The sequence below is a fragment of the Chiloscyllium plagiosum genome, unplaced genomic scaffold (assembly GCF_037043375.1).
Source record: "Chiloscyllium plagiosum isolate Xiang-an unplaced genomic scaffold, Cpla_swu_hap1 HiC_scaffold_44, whole genome shotgun sequence".
In the NCBI taxonomy this organism is placed as follows: Eukaryota; Metazoa; Chordata; class Chondrichthyes; order Orectolobiformes; family Hemiscylliidae; genus Chiloscyllium; species Chiloscyllium plagiosum.
The window spans coordinates 10,808,274-10,821,175 of record NW_028270182.1 but is presented as its reverse complement, the minus strand read 5'-3'; the positions used below and the strand labels follow the sequence as shown (position 1 = coordinate 10,821,175).

General features: G+C 46.2%; 1 protein-coding gene across 16 annotated transcripts in view; it reads right to left on the bottom strand.

The window, feature by feature from the left end:
* LOC122544342 (uncharacterized) overlaps positions 1–12,902 on the bottom strand; it is a 126,719-nt gene that overhangs the window by 94,450 nt on the left and 19,367 nt on the right. For 15 of the 16 annotated variants that reach the window (XM_087982773.1, XM_087982779.1, XM_087982767.1 and 12 more), the window contains 5 exons: positions 12,398–12,507; positions 7,424–7,547; positions 4,152–4,294; positions 3,276–3,384; positions 1,034–1,161 (listed from right to left, as the gene is read on the bottom strand). In XM_087982773.1, the coding sequence (XP_087838899.1) occupies positions 1,034–1,161; positions 3,276–3,384; positions 4,152–4,294; positions 7,424–7,547; positions 12,398–12,507 (614 nt within the window). The remainder of the gene's footprint in view (positions 1–1,033; positions 1,162–3,275; positions 3,385–4,151; positions 4,295–7,423; positions 7,548–12,397; positions 12,508–12,902) is intronic. The other variant, XM_087982769.1, reaches the window with a different exon arrangement.

Genomic DNA, 12,902 nt, shown 5'->3' with positions numbered 1-12,902 from the left:
CAATTTTTACTTCTGTCCAACATAAGGTCAGGAGTGGGGATGTTCACTGAATATTGCACAATGTTCAGCACCATTCACAATTCCTCAGATATTGAAGCAAGACCTGGACAATATCATGGCTTGCAGTGACAAGGGACCTGTGCATTTTGAAGATGGTGCACACTGCTGCTACTGTACGTCAAGAATGGTGCAGAGAATGAAAGCTGGAGGCGATAGATAGGGAATTGATCACTAGTTTGCTTTGTCCTGGATGGCACTGAGCTTCTCGAGTGTTGTTGGTGCTGCAGTCATTCAGGTGAGTATTCCATCATACTGCTGACTTGTGCCTTGTAGGTGGTGGATAGGCTTTAGGGAGTCAGGAGGTAGATTACTTGCTGTAGAAGCCCCAGCCTCTGACTTGTTCTTGCAGCCACAGTATTTATATGGCTAGTCCATTTCAGTTTCAGGTCAATGTTAACCCCCAGGATATCGAAAGAATCATAGAATCCCTACTGTGTGTGGAAACAGGTCATTTGGCTCAACAAGTCGACACCAACCCTCTGAGGAGTAACCCATTCCCTTACCCTATTACTTTACATTTCCCATGATTAATGCACCTAATCTACACACCCATAAACACTATGGGTAATTTAGCATGGCCAATTCACCTAATCTGCACATCTTTGGAACAGCATCCCACCCAGACCCACCCCATTCCTGTAACCCTGCATTTCCATCAGACCACAAGACACAGGAGCAGAAATTAGGCCATTCAGCCCATCGAGTCTGCTCTGCTATTCAATCATGGCTGGTAAGTTTCTCAACCCCATTCTCCCGATATAGGCAGCGGGATATTCAGTGATGGTAATCCCCTTGATGGAGATGGTCATTTGTGCCATTTACATGCAGGAAGCAGCACTTGCTACGTGACCGCCCAAGCCTGGATACTGCCCAGGTCTTGCTGGTAATAAATTGCATCCAACCCTTTCCTCTGATTAAGTAATAAGCATATTCTTTTTGTTAATGGAAAGTTTGATGACAGTGGTAACATTACAATCCTTGCCTGCATATCTAGGTCTTCAGTCTTTGGAGTCATTACAACAAACATCGAAGTCACCGTCTGCATTTCCTTGTCGACACAACTGGCTTTAGGTGTCATAATCCCAACATCCGGCTCCTGTGCTAAAAAGGATGAAAATATGAGATGAGGTTAGATATTGTCATGCCAATTACAAAGTGAAGTTTAGTGGCACCACGCTCCGGTACATCTTGAAACAGAATATAATGCAAGACAGTCATGCAATAGAGTTTATCTTTATGTTTCCTACAAGGTGGCCTCCCCTCCTCCTCCTTACAGGCTGTGGGGTCTCTGCAATGGGATTCAAGGTCTCCATTATGAGCTCCACCTCTGTGGTGCTTCCACGACCGCTGCATACAAACTGGAGCCAGTTCATGGGCCTAGCTCCAGACTCCCCCAGCCACAGCGCTAAGGTTTGTGCGACCACTGCACTCGAGCCAGAGCCAGAGCCGACCAGGGGGCTGGGGATAACCTCCGCACCCATGCCATGGAATCCCCATCGCCATGCAGTCACTGAGCCTGGCCACAGCTGAGACACTGCTGCTCATCAGCTGGCACTGTTTAGGGTGGGTGATGTACACAGGGGAGGGCCGTCTGTGTGTGCATGCGTGACAGGGAGAGAGTGAGTGTGGGGGGGGGGGGGGGGGTGGGAAGAGTAAGCTTGAGAGAGCTAGCGAGAGAGAGCGAGAAAGAGCGTGAGAGAAAGCGTGAGAGAGAGCGTGAGAGAGCGAGAGAGAGAGAGACTGCATGAAAGAGAGCCAGAGAGTGTGTGAGAGAGAGACTGTGTATGAGAGAGAGAGAGAGACTGCGTGAGAGAGAGAGAGAGACTGCGTGAGAGAGAGAGAGAGACTGCGTGAGAGAGAGAGAGAGACTGCGTGAGAGAGAGAGAGAGACTGCGTGAGAGAGAGAGAGAGACTGCGTGAGAGAGAGAGAGAGACTGCGTGAGAGAGAGAGAGAGAGACTGCGTGAGAGAGAGAGAGAGACTGCGTGAGAGAGAGAGAGAGACTGCGTGAGAGAGAGAGAGAGAGACTGCGTGAGAGAGAGAGAGACTGCGTGAGAGAGAGAGAGAGACTGCGTGAGAGAGAGAGAGAGAGAGAGACTGCGTGAGAGAGAGAGAGAGAGAGACTGCGTGAGAGAGAGAGAGAGACTGCGTGAGAGAGAGAGAGAGATTGCGTGAGAGAGAGAGAGAGAGACTGCGTGAGAGAGAGAGAGACTGCGTGAGAGAGAGAGAGAGACTGCGTGAGAGAGAGAGAGAGACTGCGTGAGAGAGAGAGAGAGACTGCGTGAGAGAGAGAGAGAGACTGCGTGAGAGAGAGAGAGAGACTGCGTGAGAGAGAGAGAGAGAGACTGCGTGAGAGAGAGAGAGAGACTGCGTGAGAGAGAGAGAGAGACTGCGTGAGAGAGAGAGAGAGACTGCGTGAGAGAGAGAGAGAGACTGCGTGAGAGAGAGAGAGACTGCGTGAGAGAGAGAGAGACTGCGTGAGAGAGAGAGATTGCGCGTGAGAGACAGAGAGAGAGAGACTGTGTGAGAGACAGAGTGATAGCGTGTGAGAGAGAGAGTTTGTGACAAAGAAAGCGTGTGAGTGAGTGTGTATGGAGTGTCAGAAGCTGCGTGGCATATATAGGGTGAAGTGCCAAAGTCTTTTCCCCAGGGTAGAGAGTCCAAAACTAGAGGGTGTAGGTTTAAGGTAAGAGAGGCAAGATTTAAAAGGGATCTAAGGGGCAACTTATTCTTGAAGAGGGTGGTCCGTGTATGGAATGATCTGCTAGAAAAAGTGGTGGAGGCGGATACAATTGGGTATATGAATAGGAGGAGATTAGAAGGATATGGGCCAAATGCTGGCAAATGGGATTAGATTAATTTAGGATATCTGGTTGGCATGGACGAGTTGGACCAAAGGGTCTGTTTCTGTGCTATCGACTTTATAAAGGAGGAACAGGCTCAAGGGGTTACTCAGAATTGAAAGTGCAGACAGGCCATTCAACCCATCTGGTCTAGGCCAGTGTTCGTTTTCCTTCTAGCAAATCCTCCTGCTCCGTTCTCCCTTGTGCTTATCCAGTTTGCCTGTAAGCATCTACACTATCTGCCTCAACCCCTCCTGTGGTAGCGAGTTCAACAATCTCAAGGGAAAGAGGTTTCGCTGAAGAGAGTAACACATTGCTGACTTGTTGGACCGAACGGGCTGTTTCCACACTGTAGGGATTCTATGATTCTTACCTGTGTCGTTGTTACTTTGTGCTGAACTTCTACATGCGTCCTGGACTGACAAACACCCTGGCTCGGGCAAAGAGCCAGTATCACAGGACGATTGCTCCAGAATTTGACCCTGAAGGCAACATCATGCATGAATGAATATAAATAGATCAAAACAAACCAACACTGGCATATTAGACACAAGATGGTAGTTTTTACGAATTCTTTTGTTGGGTGGGGGGTGGTGCGGTGGATGGTGCTGGCAAGAACTGTGATTGTAGCCCATCCCAAAATGCTCTCGAACTGTGTGGCTTGCTAAGTCCACTTCAAAGAGCATTTAAGAGTCAGCCGCATCATTCTGGGTCTGGAGTCACGTGTAGGCCAGATCAGGCAAGGACAGTATATTTCTTTCCCTAAAGTGAATCAGATGACTTTTATGACAATACGGTTACCATTACAAGCTTTATACTCCCCGACTTAATAAGTGAATTTGTATGAGACCATCTGCTATGGTGGGATTTGAACTTATGCCTCAGGAGATTAGCCTGCGTCTCCAGATTACTCACCTGGTGACATTACCACTACATCACTATCTGCCCCATTGTAGATCACCTACGAATTGTTAGAATATACAAAGAATTGACGACGAGGATACATCTTGAGATAGAATCCTTGTGCAATAAGTCCTCAAGGGTGCTACACTGGGGTATACAAGAGTGGGAACCCTGCATGCTTTTTAAACGGGAAGAGAGGAAATTAAATTCAATTCAGACTGCAGATCCATCAAGAGGCCAGTCACTCAGATGCTTTTCAGAGGAAGCACATAATGATAACATAAAACTAACATTCTTCGCAACGCAGGGTGACCAATGTCCGTAGCAGCAGTTGCCCTCATATTACCTCTTCATTGTCCATTTCCACAACTGCTTGTGTAACCTTCCTGGTTTCAAGCCCCTCCTCATCGCCGCCATGATCGTCTGGCGCCTGCTGCATCTCACTTGACTCAGACACATCGGGCTTGCAACCCGTGTCCACGCTTTCCCCTTTGTTGACAAAACAAGGTCCCCGTCAGACAAACAAAAACTGGATCAAAACGAAAAGGTTCATTTTAACTGATCTGGACAGCATTTAAATTTGACAAAAGCAGCCATTCTGTAACAAGCCTAAGGACCCTACATGTCCAAACAGTGCGTGTGGACTTGTTGGGCCGAAGGGCCTGTTTCCACACTAAGTCATCTAAAAAAAAAGTTTGAACTCCCAGCCCAGTGAATACTCCCATAAGATCAGATGATGCATGATCTCCCTCGCAACACTGCTCCACCGCTGACTGAGGGGTGATCTCACAGAGGTCTACAAAATCATGAGAGGCACAGAAAAGGTACATCGCCAACAGCTATTCCCCATGGTAGGGGAGTCTAAAACGAGAGAAATATGGGTTAAAGTTAAGAGGGGAGAGATACAAAAGGGTCCAGAGGAGCAATTTCTACACACACAGCGTGGCGAGTGTCTGGAACAGGCTGCCAGAGGTAGTGGTGGAGGTGAGTATAATTTTGTCATTTAAGAAATATTTGGACAGGTTCATGGATGGGATAACTATGGAGGAATACGGACCAAACGCAGGCAAATAAGGCTAGATTAACTATGAAAACTGGGTGGCGTGGGCAAGTTAGGCTGAAGGGCCTATTTCCATGTTACATGATGCAATATTCTGCTGTTGAGCTGAACCCAGAATCTCCGATGTGAATTTAATGTTAGAAAAATGCTCAAATCTACTTGCCATCAAAAGAAACAATGAATGAACTCAGTCAGAGCTGAAGCGACTGCGTCTGGACTGCAAGTTTGCTATACTTGCCTTCTTAAAACATTGGTAACAACATAGACTCATAGGGTTGTACAGCATGGAAACAGACCCTTCGGTCTAACCCGTCCATGCCGACCAGATATCCCAAACCAATCTAGTCCCACCTGCCAGCACCAGGCCCATATCCCCCCAAACCCTTCCTATTCATATACCCATCCAAATGCCTTTTAAATGTTGCAATTGTACCAGCCTCCACCGCTTCCTCTGGCAGCTTATTCCATACACATACCATCCTGGGTGTGGAAACATTGCCTCGTAGGTCTCTTTTATATCTTTCCGCTCTCACCCTAAACCTACCCCCTCTAGTTCTGGACTCCCCGAGCCCAGGGAAAAGACTTTGCCTATTTATCCTATCCATGCCCCTCATAATTTTGTAAACCTCTGTAAGGTCACCCCTCAGCCTCCGACAAGTGAAGAAGGGGGAAAGACAGGGTGATGGTGGTTGGGGGGGGGGACAGAGAGAGAGAGAGAGAGAGAGAGAGAGAGAGAGAATAATCGATGGAGAATGGGCAACTATCAGTCTGCTTGACAAAGAAACCGCTGATGTAATACATTTAAAGTAATAAGGTGCACCAAAAAGCTACGCAAACCTTTGACACCAAAAATTTGGTCAAAGAAGCAGAGGTTAAGCAGCATCATAAAGGTAAAGGAGAGAATTAGAGGAATGACATTCCAGAGCTTGGGGCCCAGGCAGCTAAAGGTTCAACTGGGTCAGAAATTGGGAGATGATCACAAGCTAGAATTGGAAGAGAGGGGAGAACTCAGATGGTTGCAGGGGCAGGAAGAGGAGACAGAGATAGCAAGGACTGTAGGATTTGGGGGTTAGCGATATGAGGGTGGAGGGGTGTAGTTGAATGGCTACGAACCTTTAAACAGAGGTGTCTAATCAAAGTGAAAACATCATTTGGCAATGCGTTTTTTTAAATTTGAGGTAGAGAAGTTTAGGTTTCAGATTTGTGAAGGTAACTTCAGTTTTAAAATTGGTCAGAAAGTCATTTTGAAACGTGTCCTATGAACAATTTCTGACAAAGCATGTGATTTATCCATTACTGAATCAGATTGTGTTAAGCGGGGAAATATTTGCACTGCTAATTTCACGACATAAAGATAAAAACAAATGATCAGGAGATGCAGGTGATTGAGTTTGTGTTAAGTTCAGAAGAATCAAGATTTCGTTTAAAGCTCATCGAGGAATCAAAAGTTTTCAATTTGGAGACAGTTTCACCCTAGCACAAGGGACTGGTTAGTTTGTGAAATCTCCTGGCCATGTGAGTTTGTGTATAACTAAACAGAGATTTGGACCATCAGACCTGGGAAGAAGTCTTACAACTGTTGTAGCATTCCAAGAAGGAAAACTGGAAAGAGTTTGATCTGATGTGATTTACTGTTGTGATGCGTACAATGAAAAGTTTTGTTTTGAGACCAGTACAGGCAGTTCATAACATACAAGGATATACAGAGTGATTAAACAGAGCAAGGCGTACAAGGTTATGACTTAATTAGGAAATTAAAGAAGATAGGAGTGATATTTCACTGGGATTGAGTATCTGAAAAGGATACTGCTGACAAAAAGGTTACAGTTAGGTTCTGCTGTATATATAAAGATCTTTTCAAATTAGCACACATAGAAACAGTTTTGTTTCCTCTCTTTTCTATGATAAATGCGTGTTCTTGTCTTAAAAGAACTGAGGCAGCGTTGTGTAAATAAAAATGCTGGGACTAACCTGCAATGTAACCAAATGCAAAAAGTTAAACCCATGATCATTACACCAGGGTGACCTGTTGGGTCCAACTTGCCCAGTACTACCAGCCAGGATCAATACACCTGTTGTTGTGTAGAGTCAATGTAGGCAGTGAGCACTGGGCTGACAGGTGAATGAGACTCTCCTTTTAAAATCCATTCTTTCATGCGATGTGTGGATGGGAGGGGTTCGCTGACAAGGAGAGTGAACCATGAACCTGTTGCAACCCATGTACTGCAATTTCATTGACTGGGTTTTGGGAGATGTTCCAGGATTTCAGTGCAGTCACAGTTAACCCACGGGAATCTTGTTTCAATCAGGATGATATGTTGACTGGAGGGGAACTTGCAGGTGGTGGTTAAGATGCAGGAAGCAAGGTTTCAGTTGAGCTCAGGCGGATGCAAGGTTGCACACAAGAGCTGGGAACTGGTTGATTCTTAAGGGAACGCAGCCAGAGATAAGAGTTTTTGCTGAGGAAGGTATTTGGGTCATGATGGATTGGGTCATGATTGAATCCTATGGCTCTGCTACTGATCCACCGAACACTCATTTCTGTCATATTCCTGTACCTGCTTTAATGCTATTGGATCCAAGGCGATGCTGTTCAATGTGGTCTAGCGAGCACACCTTCTCTGCACTGGAACGCAGTTTGGCGAGGCGCAATGATTTCCTTTGAACATGGTTTTGTTGCCCCTGAGGAAGACAAACAAGCTGGGGTTATGTCAAGAGCAGAAGTTCAGGGCCTGCTAAGTACAGTTAAAGAGATAGAGACAGTGAATTATAGACACCTGAAAGAATAGCCAGTCAGCCTTAGCAACAACTGAAGGACTTCATCAATAACCTTCTCTTCGTCAGAAGGTCAGAGATGCCCCCTTATGATTGCATTACATCTAGCACCATTCACAATTCCTCAGATACTAGAGGGGCCCAAGTCCAAGATTGAGACAACATTCGGATAGTCTGATAAATGGCAGGTAACTTTTATACCAAACAAGTGCCACGTAATGAATATCCCCAATAAGAGAGAATCATCAGCTCATGGTATTCAATAACATTTACAGCACTGAATGCCCCTATCAACATCTTGGGGGTTACCAATGATCAGAGGCTGAACTAGATCACCTGCATAAATACTGTGGCTACAAAAGCAAGTCAGAGACTGAGCATTCTGGAAGGTCTGTCCACCACCACCAAGGCACAGGTCTGGTCTGTGATGGAGTACTCCCATTTGCCTGGATGTGTTCGACTCCAACAAGACTCAAGACGTTCAATATCATTCAGGAAAAAGCAGTTTATTTGATTGGCACTTCAACACTTTCAACACACAGTGCCTCCTCCAACAGTAGCAACAAGTGTGTACCACCTACAATAGAAGCAAGACAATGCCACTGGGCCCAACCAATGGGATGCCAGGAATATTTTCTTTGTCCACTGCGGTCATCAACATGCATTGGTACCATTCAGGTGTGCTTGAATTCAACTCTATGAAAGTGCAATGTAGCCAGATGTGGGTACACATCCTGGCGTCCCACATCGGGAAGGGACATGACCTTAGCTTTGTGATCAGTCGGTCTGGGGAAGCATGGGAAGCTGTGATCCCAGATTAAAAGTACTTTCTTTCATTCAACGAAGGACCCATGAACTAAACTTTCAAGCACATCCATGATTTCTCAAAACGTGCCTCCAGAGCACTTCTGAAGCTGGTTGTTGCAGTATTTAAGGCATTTGATATACTGAAAGGTTGGTTTGAACCAATCTTCACATAAATTGTAAACTAGGTTCATTCACCCAAATTCTCACCCTTCATAAACTCATCCAAAGTTCTGCTAAACATTCAGACCCTCTGGTCCTGCTCCTTTGCTACCTTTCCCTCGCTGATTCGCATCACCTCTTGATCAAGCAATGCCTTATAGAACACAGCGCAGGAACAGGCCCTTCGGCCCACCATCTCTGCACCAACCATGCTGCTATTCTAAATTAATCCCAACTGCCTGCATGCAGTCTATATCCCTCTATTCCCAACCTGCTCAAATGTCATAGAGTCCCGAGTGTGGAAACAGGTCATTCAGCCCATCCAGTCCAAACTGGCCCGCCAAAGAGCAACCTAGCCAGACCCATCCCCCTACCCTATCCCTGTAACAAAATATTTCTCACGGCTCATCCACCTAGCCTGCACAATCCTCTACACTGTAGGGCAATTTACCATGGCCAATCCACCCTAACCTACACATCCCTGAGCACTATGGGGTAATTTAGCACGGCCAATCCACCCTAACCTGCACATCCCTGGGCACTATGGGACAATGTAGCACGGCCAATCCACCCTAGCCTGCACATCCCTGGGCACTATGGGACAATGTAGCACGGTCAATCCACCCTAGCCTGCACATCCCTGGGCACTATGGGGCAATTTAGCACGGCCAATCCACCCTAACCTGCACATCCCTGGACACTATGGCACAATTTAGCACAGCCAATCCACCCTAGCCTGCACATCCCTGGACACTATGGCACAATTTAGCATGGCCAATCCACCCTAGCCTGCACATCTTTGGGCTGTGGGAGAAAATTGGAACACCTGGAGGAAACCCATGCAGACATGGGAGTGGACCATGAAAGCTCCACGCAGACAGTCCCCTGAGAGTGGAATCAAACCCGGGTCCTTGGTGGTGTGAGGCAGCAATGCTCCAGGTCTGTCTAATTGCGTCTGAAATGCTGCTATCATATCTGCTTCTACCATCTCTCTTGGAAGCATGTTTCAGGCATCTCCTTCATAAAAAGCTTCCTTTGCACATCTCCTTTAAACTTTCCCTTTCTTACCTTAAACACTTCAACTCCCCCTCCCACTTCACCAAGGTCATGCAGGTCCTGGGCCGCCTCCATCGCCAAACCCTAATCACCCGACGCCTGGAGGAAGAACGCCTCATCTTGTAACCATACGAGATTAACATGGATTTCATCAGTTTCTTCATTTCCCCTCCCACCACCTTATCGCAGTCCCAAGCCCCCAACTTGGCACCGCCCTCTTGACCTGTCCATTGTCTTTCCCATCTATCCCTCCACCCTCCTCTCCGACCTATCACCTTCTCCCCCCCCTTCATCTACCTATTGCATTCTCAGCTACCTTCTCCTCAGCCCTACCCCTCTTCCCATTTATCTCTCAGCCCACAAGCCTCATTCCTGATTAAGGGCTTATGCCCGAAACGTCGATTCTCCTGTTCCCTAGATGCTGCCTGACCTGCTGCGCTTCTCCAGCAACACATTTCCATCTCTGATCTCCAGCATCTGCAGACCTCATTTTCTCTACCTTCTCCTCAGCCCTACCCCTCCTCCCATTTATCTCTCAGCCCACAAGCCTCATTCCTGATTAAGGGCTTATGCCCGAAACGTGGATTCTCCTGCTCCTCGGATGCTGCCTGACCTGCTGTGCTTTTCCAGCACCACATTCTCGACTCTGATCTCCAGCATCTGCAGTCCTCACTTCCTCCTCCTCATACTTATGCCCCCTAGTGGTTTGTATTTCCACCTTCGAAAAAACATCCTGATTAATCCACTCTATCCATGCCTATCGTAATTTTATATACTTCTATCAGGTCACCCCCTCAGTCTCTGACACTCTAGCGAAAACAATCCAAGTTTGTCCAACCTTTCCCTGTCGCTAATACACTCCAATCTAGGCAACATCCTGGCAAACCTCTTCTGTATTCTTTTCATGGCCTCCACATTTTTCCCATAGTGTGGCAACCAGAACTGCACACAATACTTCATTTGTGGCCTGACCAAAGTCTTATACAGCTGCATCGTGACTTGCCAACTTTTGTACTCCGACCAATGAAGGCAAGCATGCTTTACACCTTCTTTACCACCTCACGCACTTGTGTTGCCTCTTTTAGGGAGCTAAGGACTTGCACTCCAAGATCCCTCTGTATATTAATACTACTAAGGGTCCTGCCATTAACTGTATCCTTTCCTTTTACATTTATATAAATGATTTGGATACGAGCATAAGAGGCATAGTTATTAAGTTTGCAGATGGCACCAAAACTGGAGGTGTCATGGACAATGAAGAAGGTTACCTCAGCTTACAACGGGATCTTGATCAGACGGACCAATGGGCTGAGGAGTGGCAGATGGAATTTAATTCAGATAAATGCGAGATACTGCATTTTGGAAAGGCAATTCAGGACAGGAATTATACACTTAATAGTAAGGTCCTCGGGAGTGTTGCTGAACAAAGAGACCTTGGAGTGCAGATTCATAGCTCCTCAACATAGAGTCGCAGGGAGATAGGATAGTGAAGAAGGCGTTTGGTATGCTTTCCTTTATTGGTCAGAGCATTGAGTACAGGAGTTGGGAGGTCAGGTTACGGCTGTATAGGACATTGGTTAGGCCACTGTTGGAGTTTTGAGTGCAATTCTGATCTTCTTCCCATCGGAAGGATGTTGCGAAACTTGAAAATGTTCAAAAAAAGATTTACAAGGATGTTGCTAGGGTTGGAGGATTTGAACTATCGGGAGAGGCTGAATAGGCTGGGGCTGTTTTCCCTGGAGCTCAGAGGCTGAGGGATGACCTTATAGATGTTTATAAGATCATGAGAAGCATGGATAGGATAAATAGATAAGATCTTTTCCCTGGGCATAGGTTTAGGGTGAGAGGGGAAAGATATAAAAGGGACTTAAGGGGCAACTTTTCCACGCAGACGATGATGTTTGTATGGTATGAGCTGCTACAGGAAGTGATGGAGGCTGGTACAATTATGGCATTTAAGAGGCATCTGGGTGGCTATATGAATAGGAAGGGTTCGGAGTGATATGGGCCAAGTTCTGGCAAACGGGACTAGATTAGGTTACAATAACTTGGTTGGCATGGATGAGTTGGACCGACGCGTCTGTTTCTGTGCTGTACATCTCTAGGACTCTATTTGATCTCCCAAATGCATCAACTGTCTGGGGTATTCATTATGTACCTCACCCATTTCCTCTGGCTCCACGCATAAATTCCCTAATCATCTGCCCGACCAAGTCCCCTTAGAAGCTGAAGTTTTTCAATAAGATCACCTGTCATTCTCCCAATGAATATAGGCCCACCTTCCCTCAGAAAACAAACCCACACATCTCAAAAATCAGCTGAAGGAACCTTTTGTGAACTGTCTCCACTGTAAGTGTATCCCGCCTGCAGTAAGAGACCAAAACTGCACACACTGCTCTAGCTGCAATCTTGCCAATGCACCCGACAGTAGTAACCAGGTTTTAAACTGCAATCCCTTTTTAACAAAGGCCAGCATTCCATTGGCCTTCCCATTACTCACCTTTTGTTTCATGATTTATGTACAAGGACAGCCAGATTCCTGAAAACATTCTGCAGTCTCTCTCTATTTCATTAATACTTCAGAATAGCAAACTCCTCCAAACCTGCCCTGTTCGAAGTACTGTGTGTACACATGGCCCAGGATGAGACAGGATTTCTAGTCCAGTTCTGATTCATACAACCAAAAAAGAAAACACATCGCAAACAAGGGGAAAAAACTACTTTGGAAGAAATACCTTCATCCTTTTTAATTCTGTATCTGGCTCTTCAGTTTGCTTTACTAATGAGCTCTTTTCATTCACCTTGCACTTCACATCACTGCCTTTGGGATTTCTATCCCTTTCACCTTCAAAATATTAAACAGAAATCGGGAAACATAAGAATTGGGCACTCTTCAACCAAGTCCGTGCATAACAGTAAATTGCAACAGAATAGTAAAACCGGACTATTACTTCAAGCAATACAAAAACATTGATAAAGAAAAATAACCAGAATCACAGAATCCCTGCAACGTGGAAGCAGACCATTTGGCCCATCGAGTCCACACCACCCCTCCGAAGACCATCCCACCCAGACCCACCCCATCCCTGTAACCCTACATTTCCCATGGCCAAGCCACTTACCCTGCACATCCCTAGACACTGTGGGACAATTTAGCTTGGCCAATCTACCCTTAACCTGCATATGTTTGGACTGTGGGAGGAAACCGGAGCACCTGGAGGAAACCCATACAGACACGCG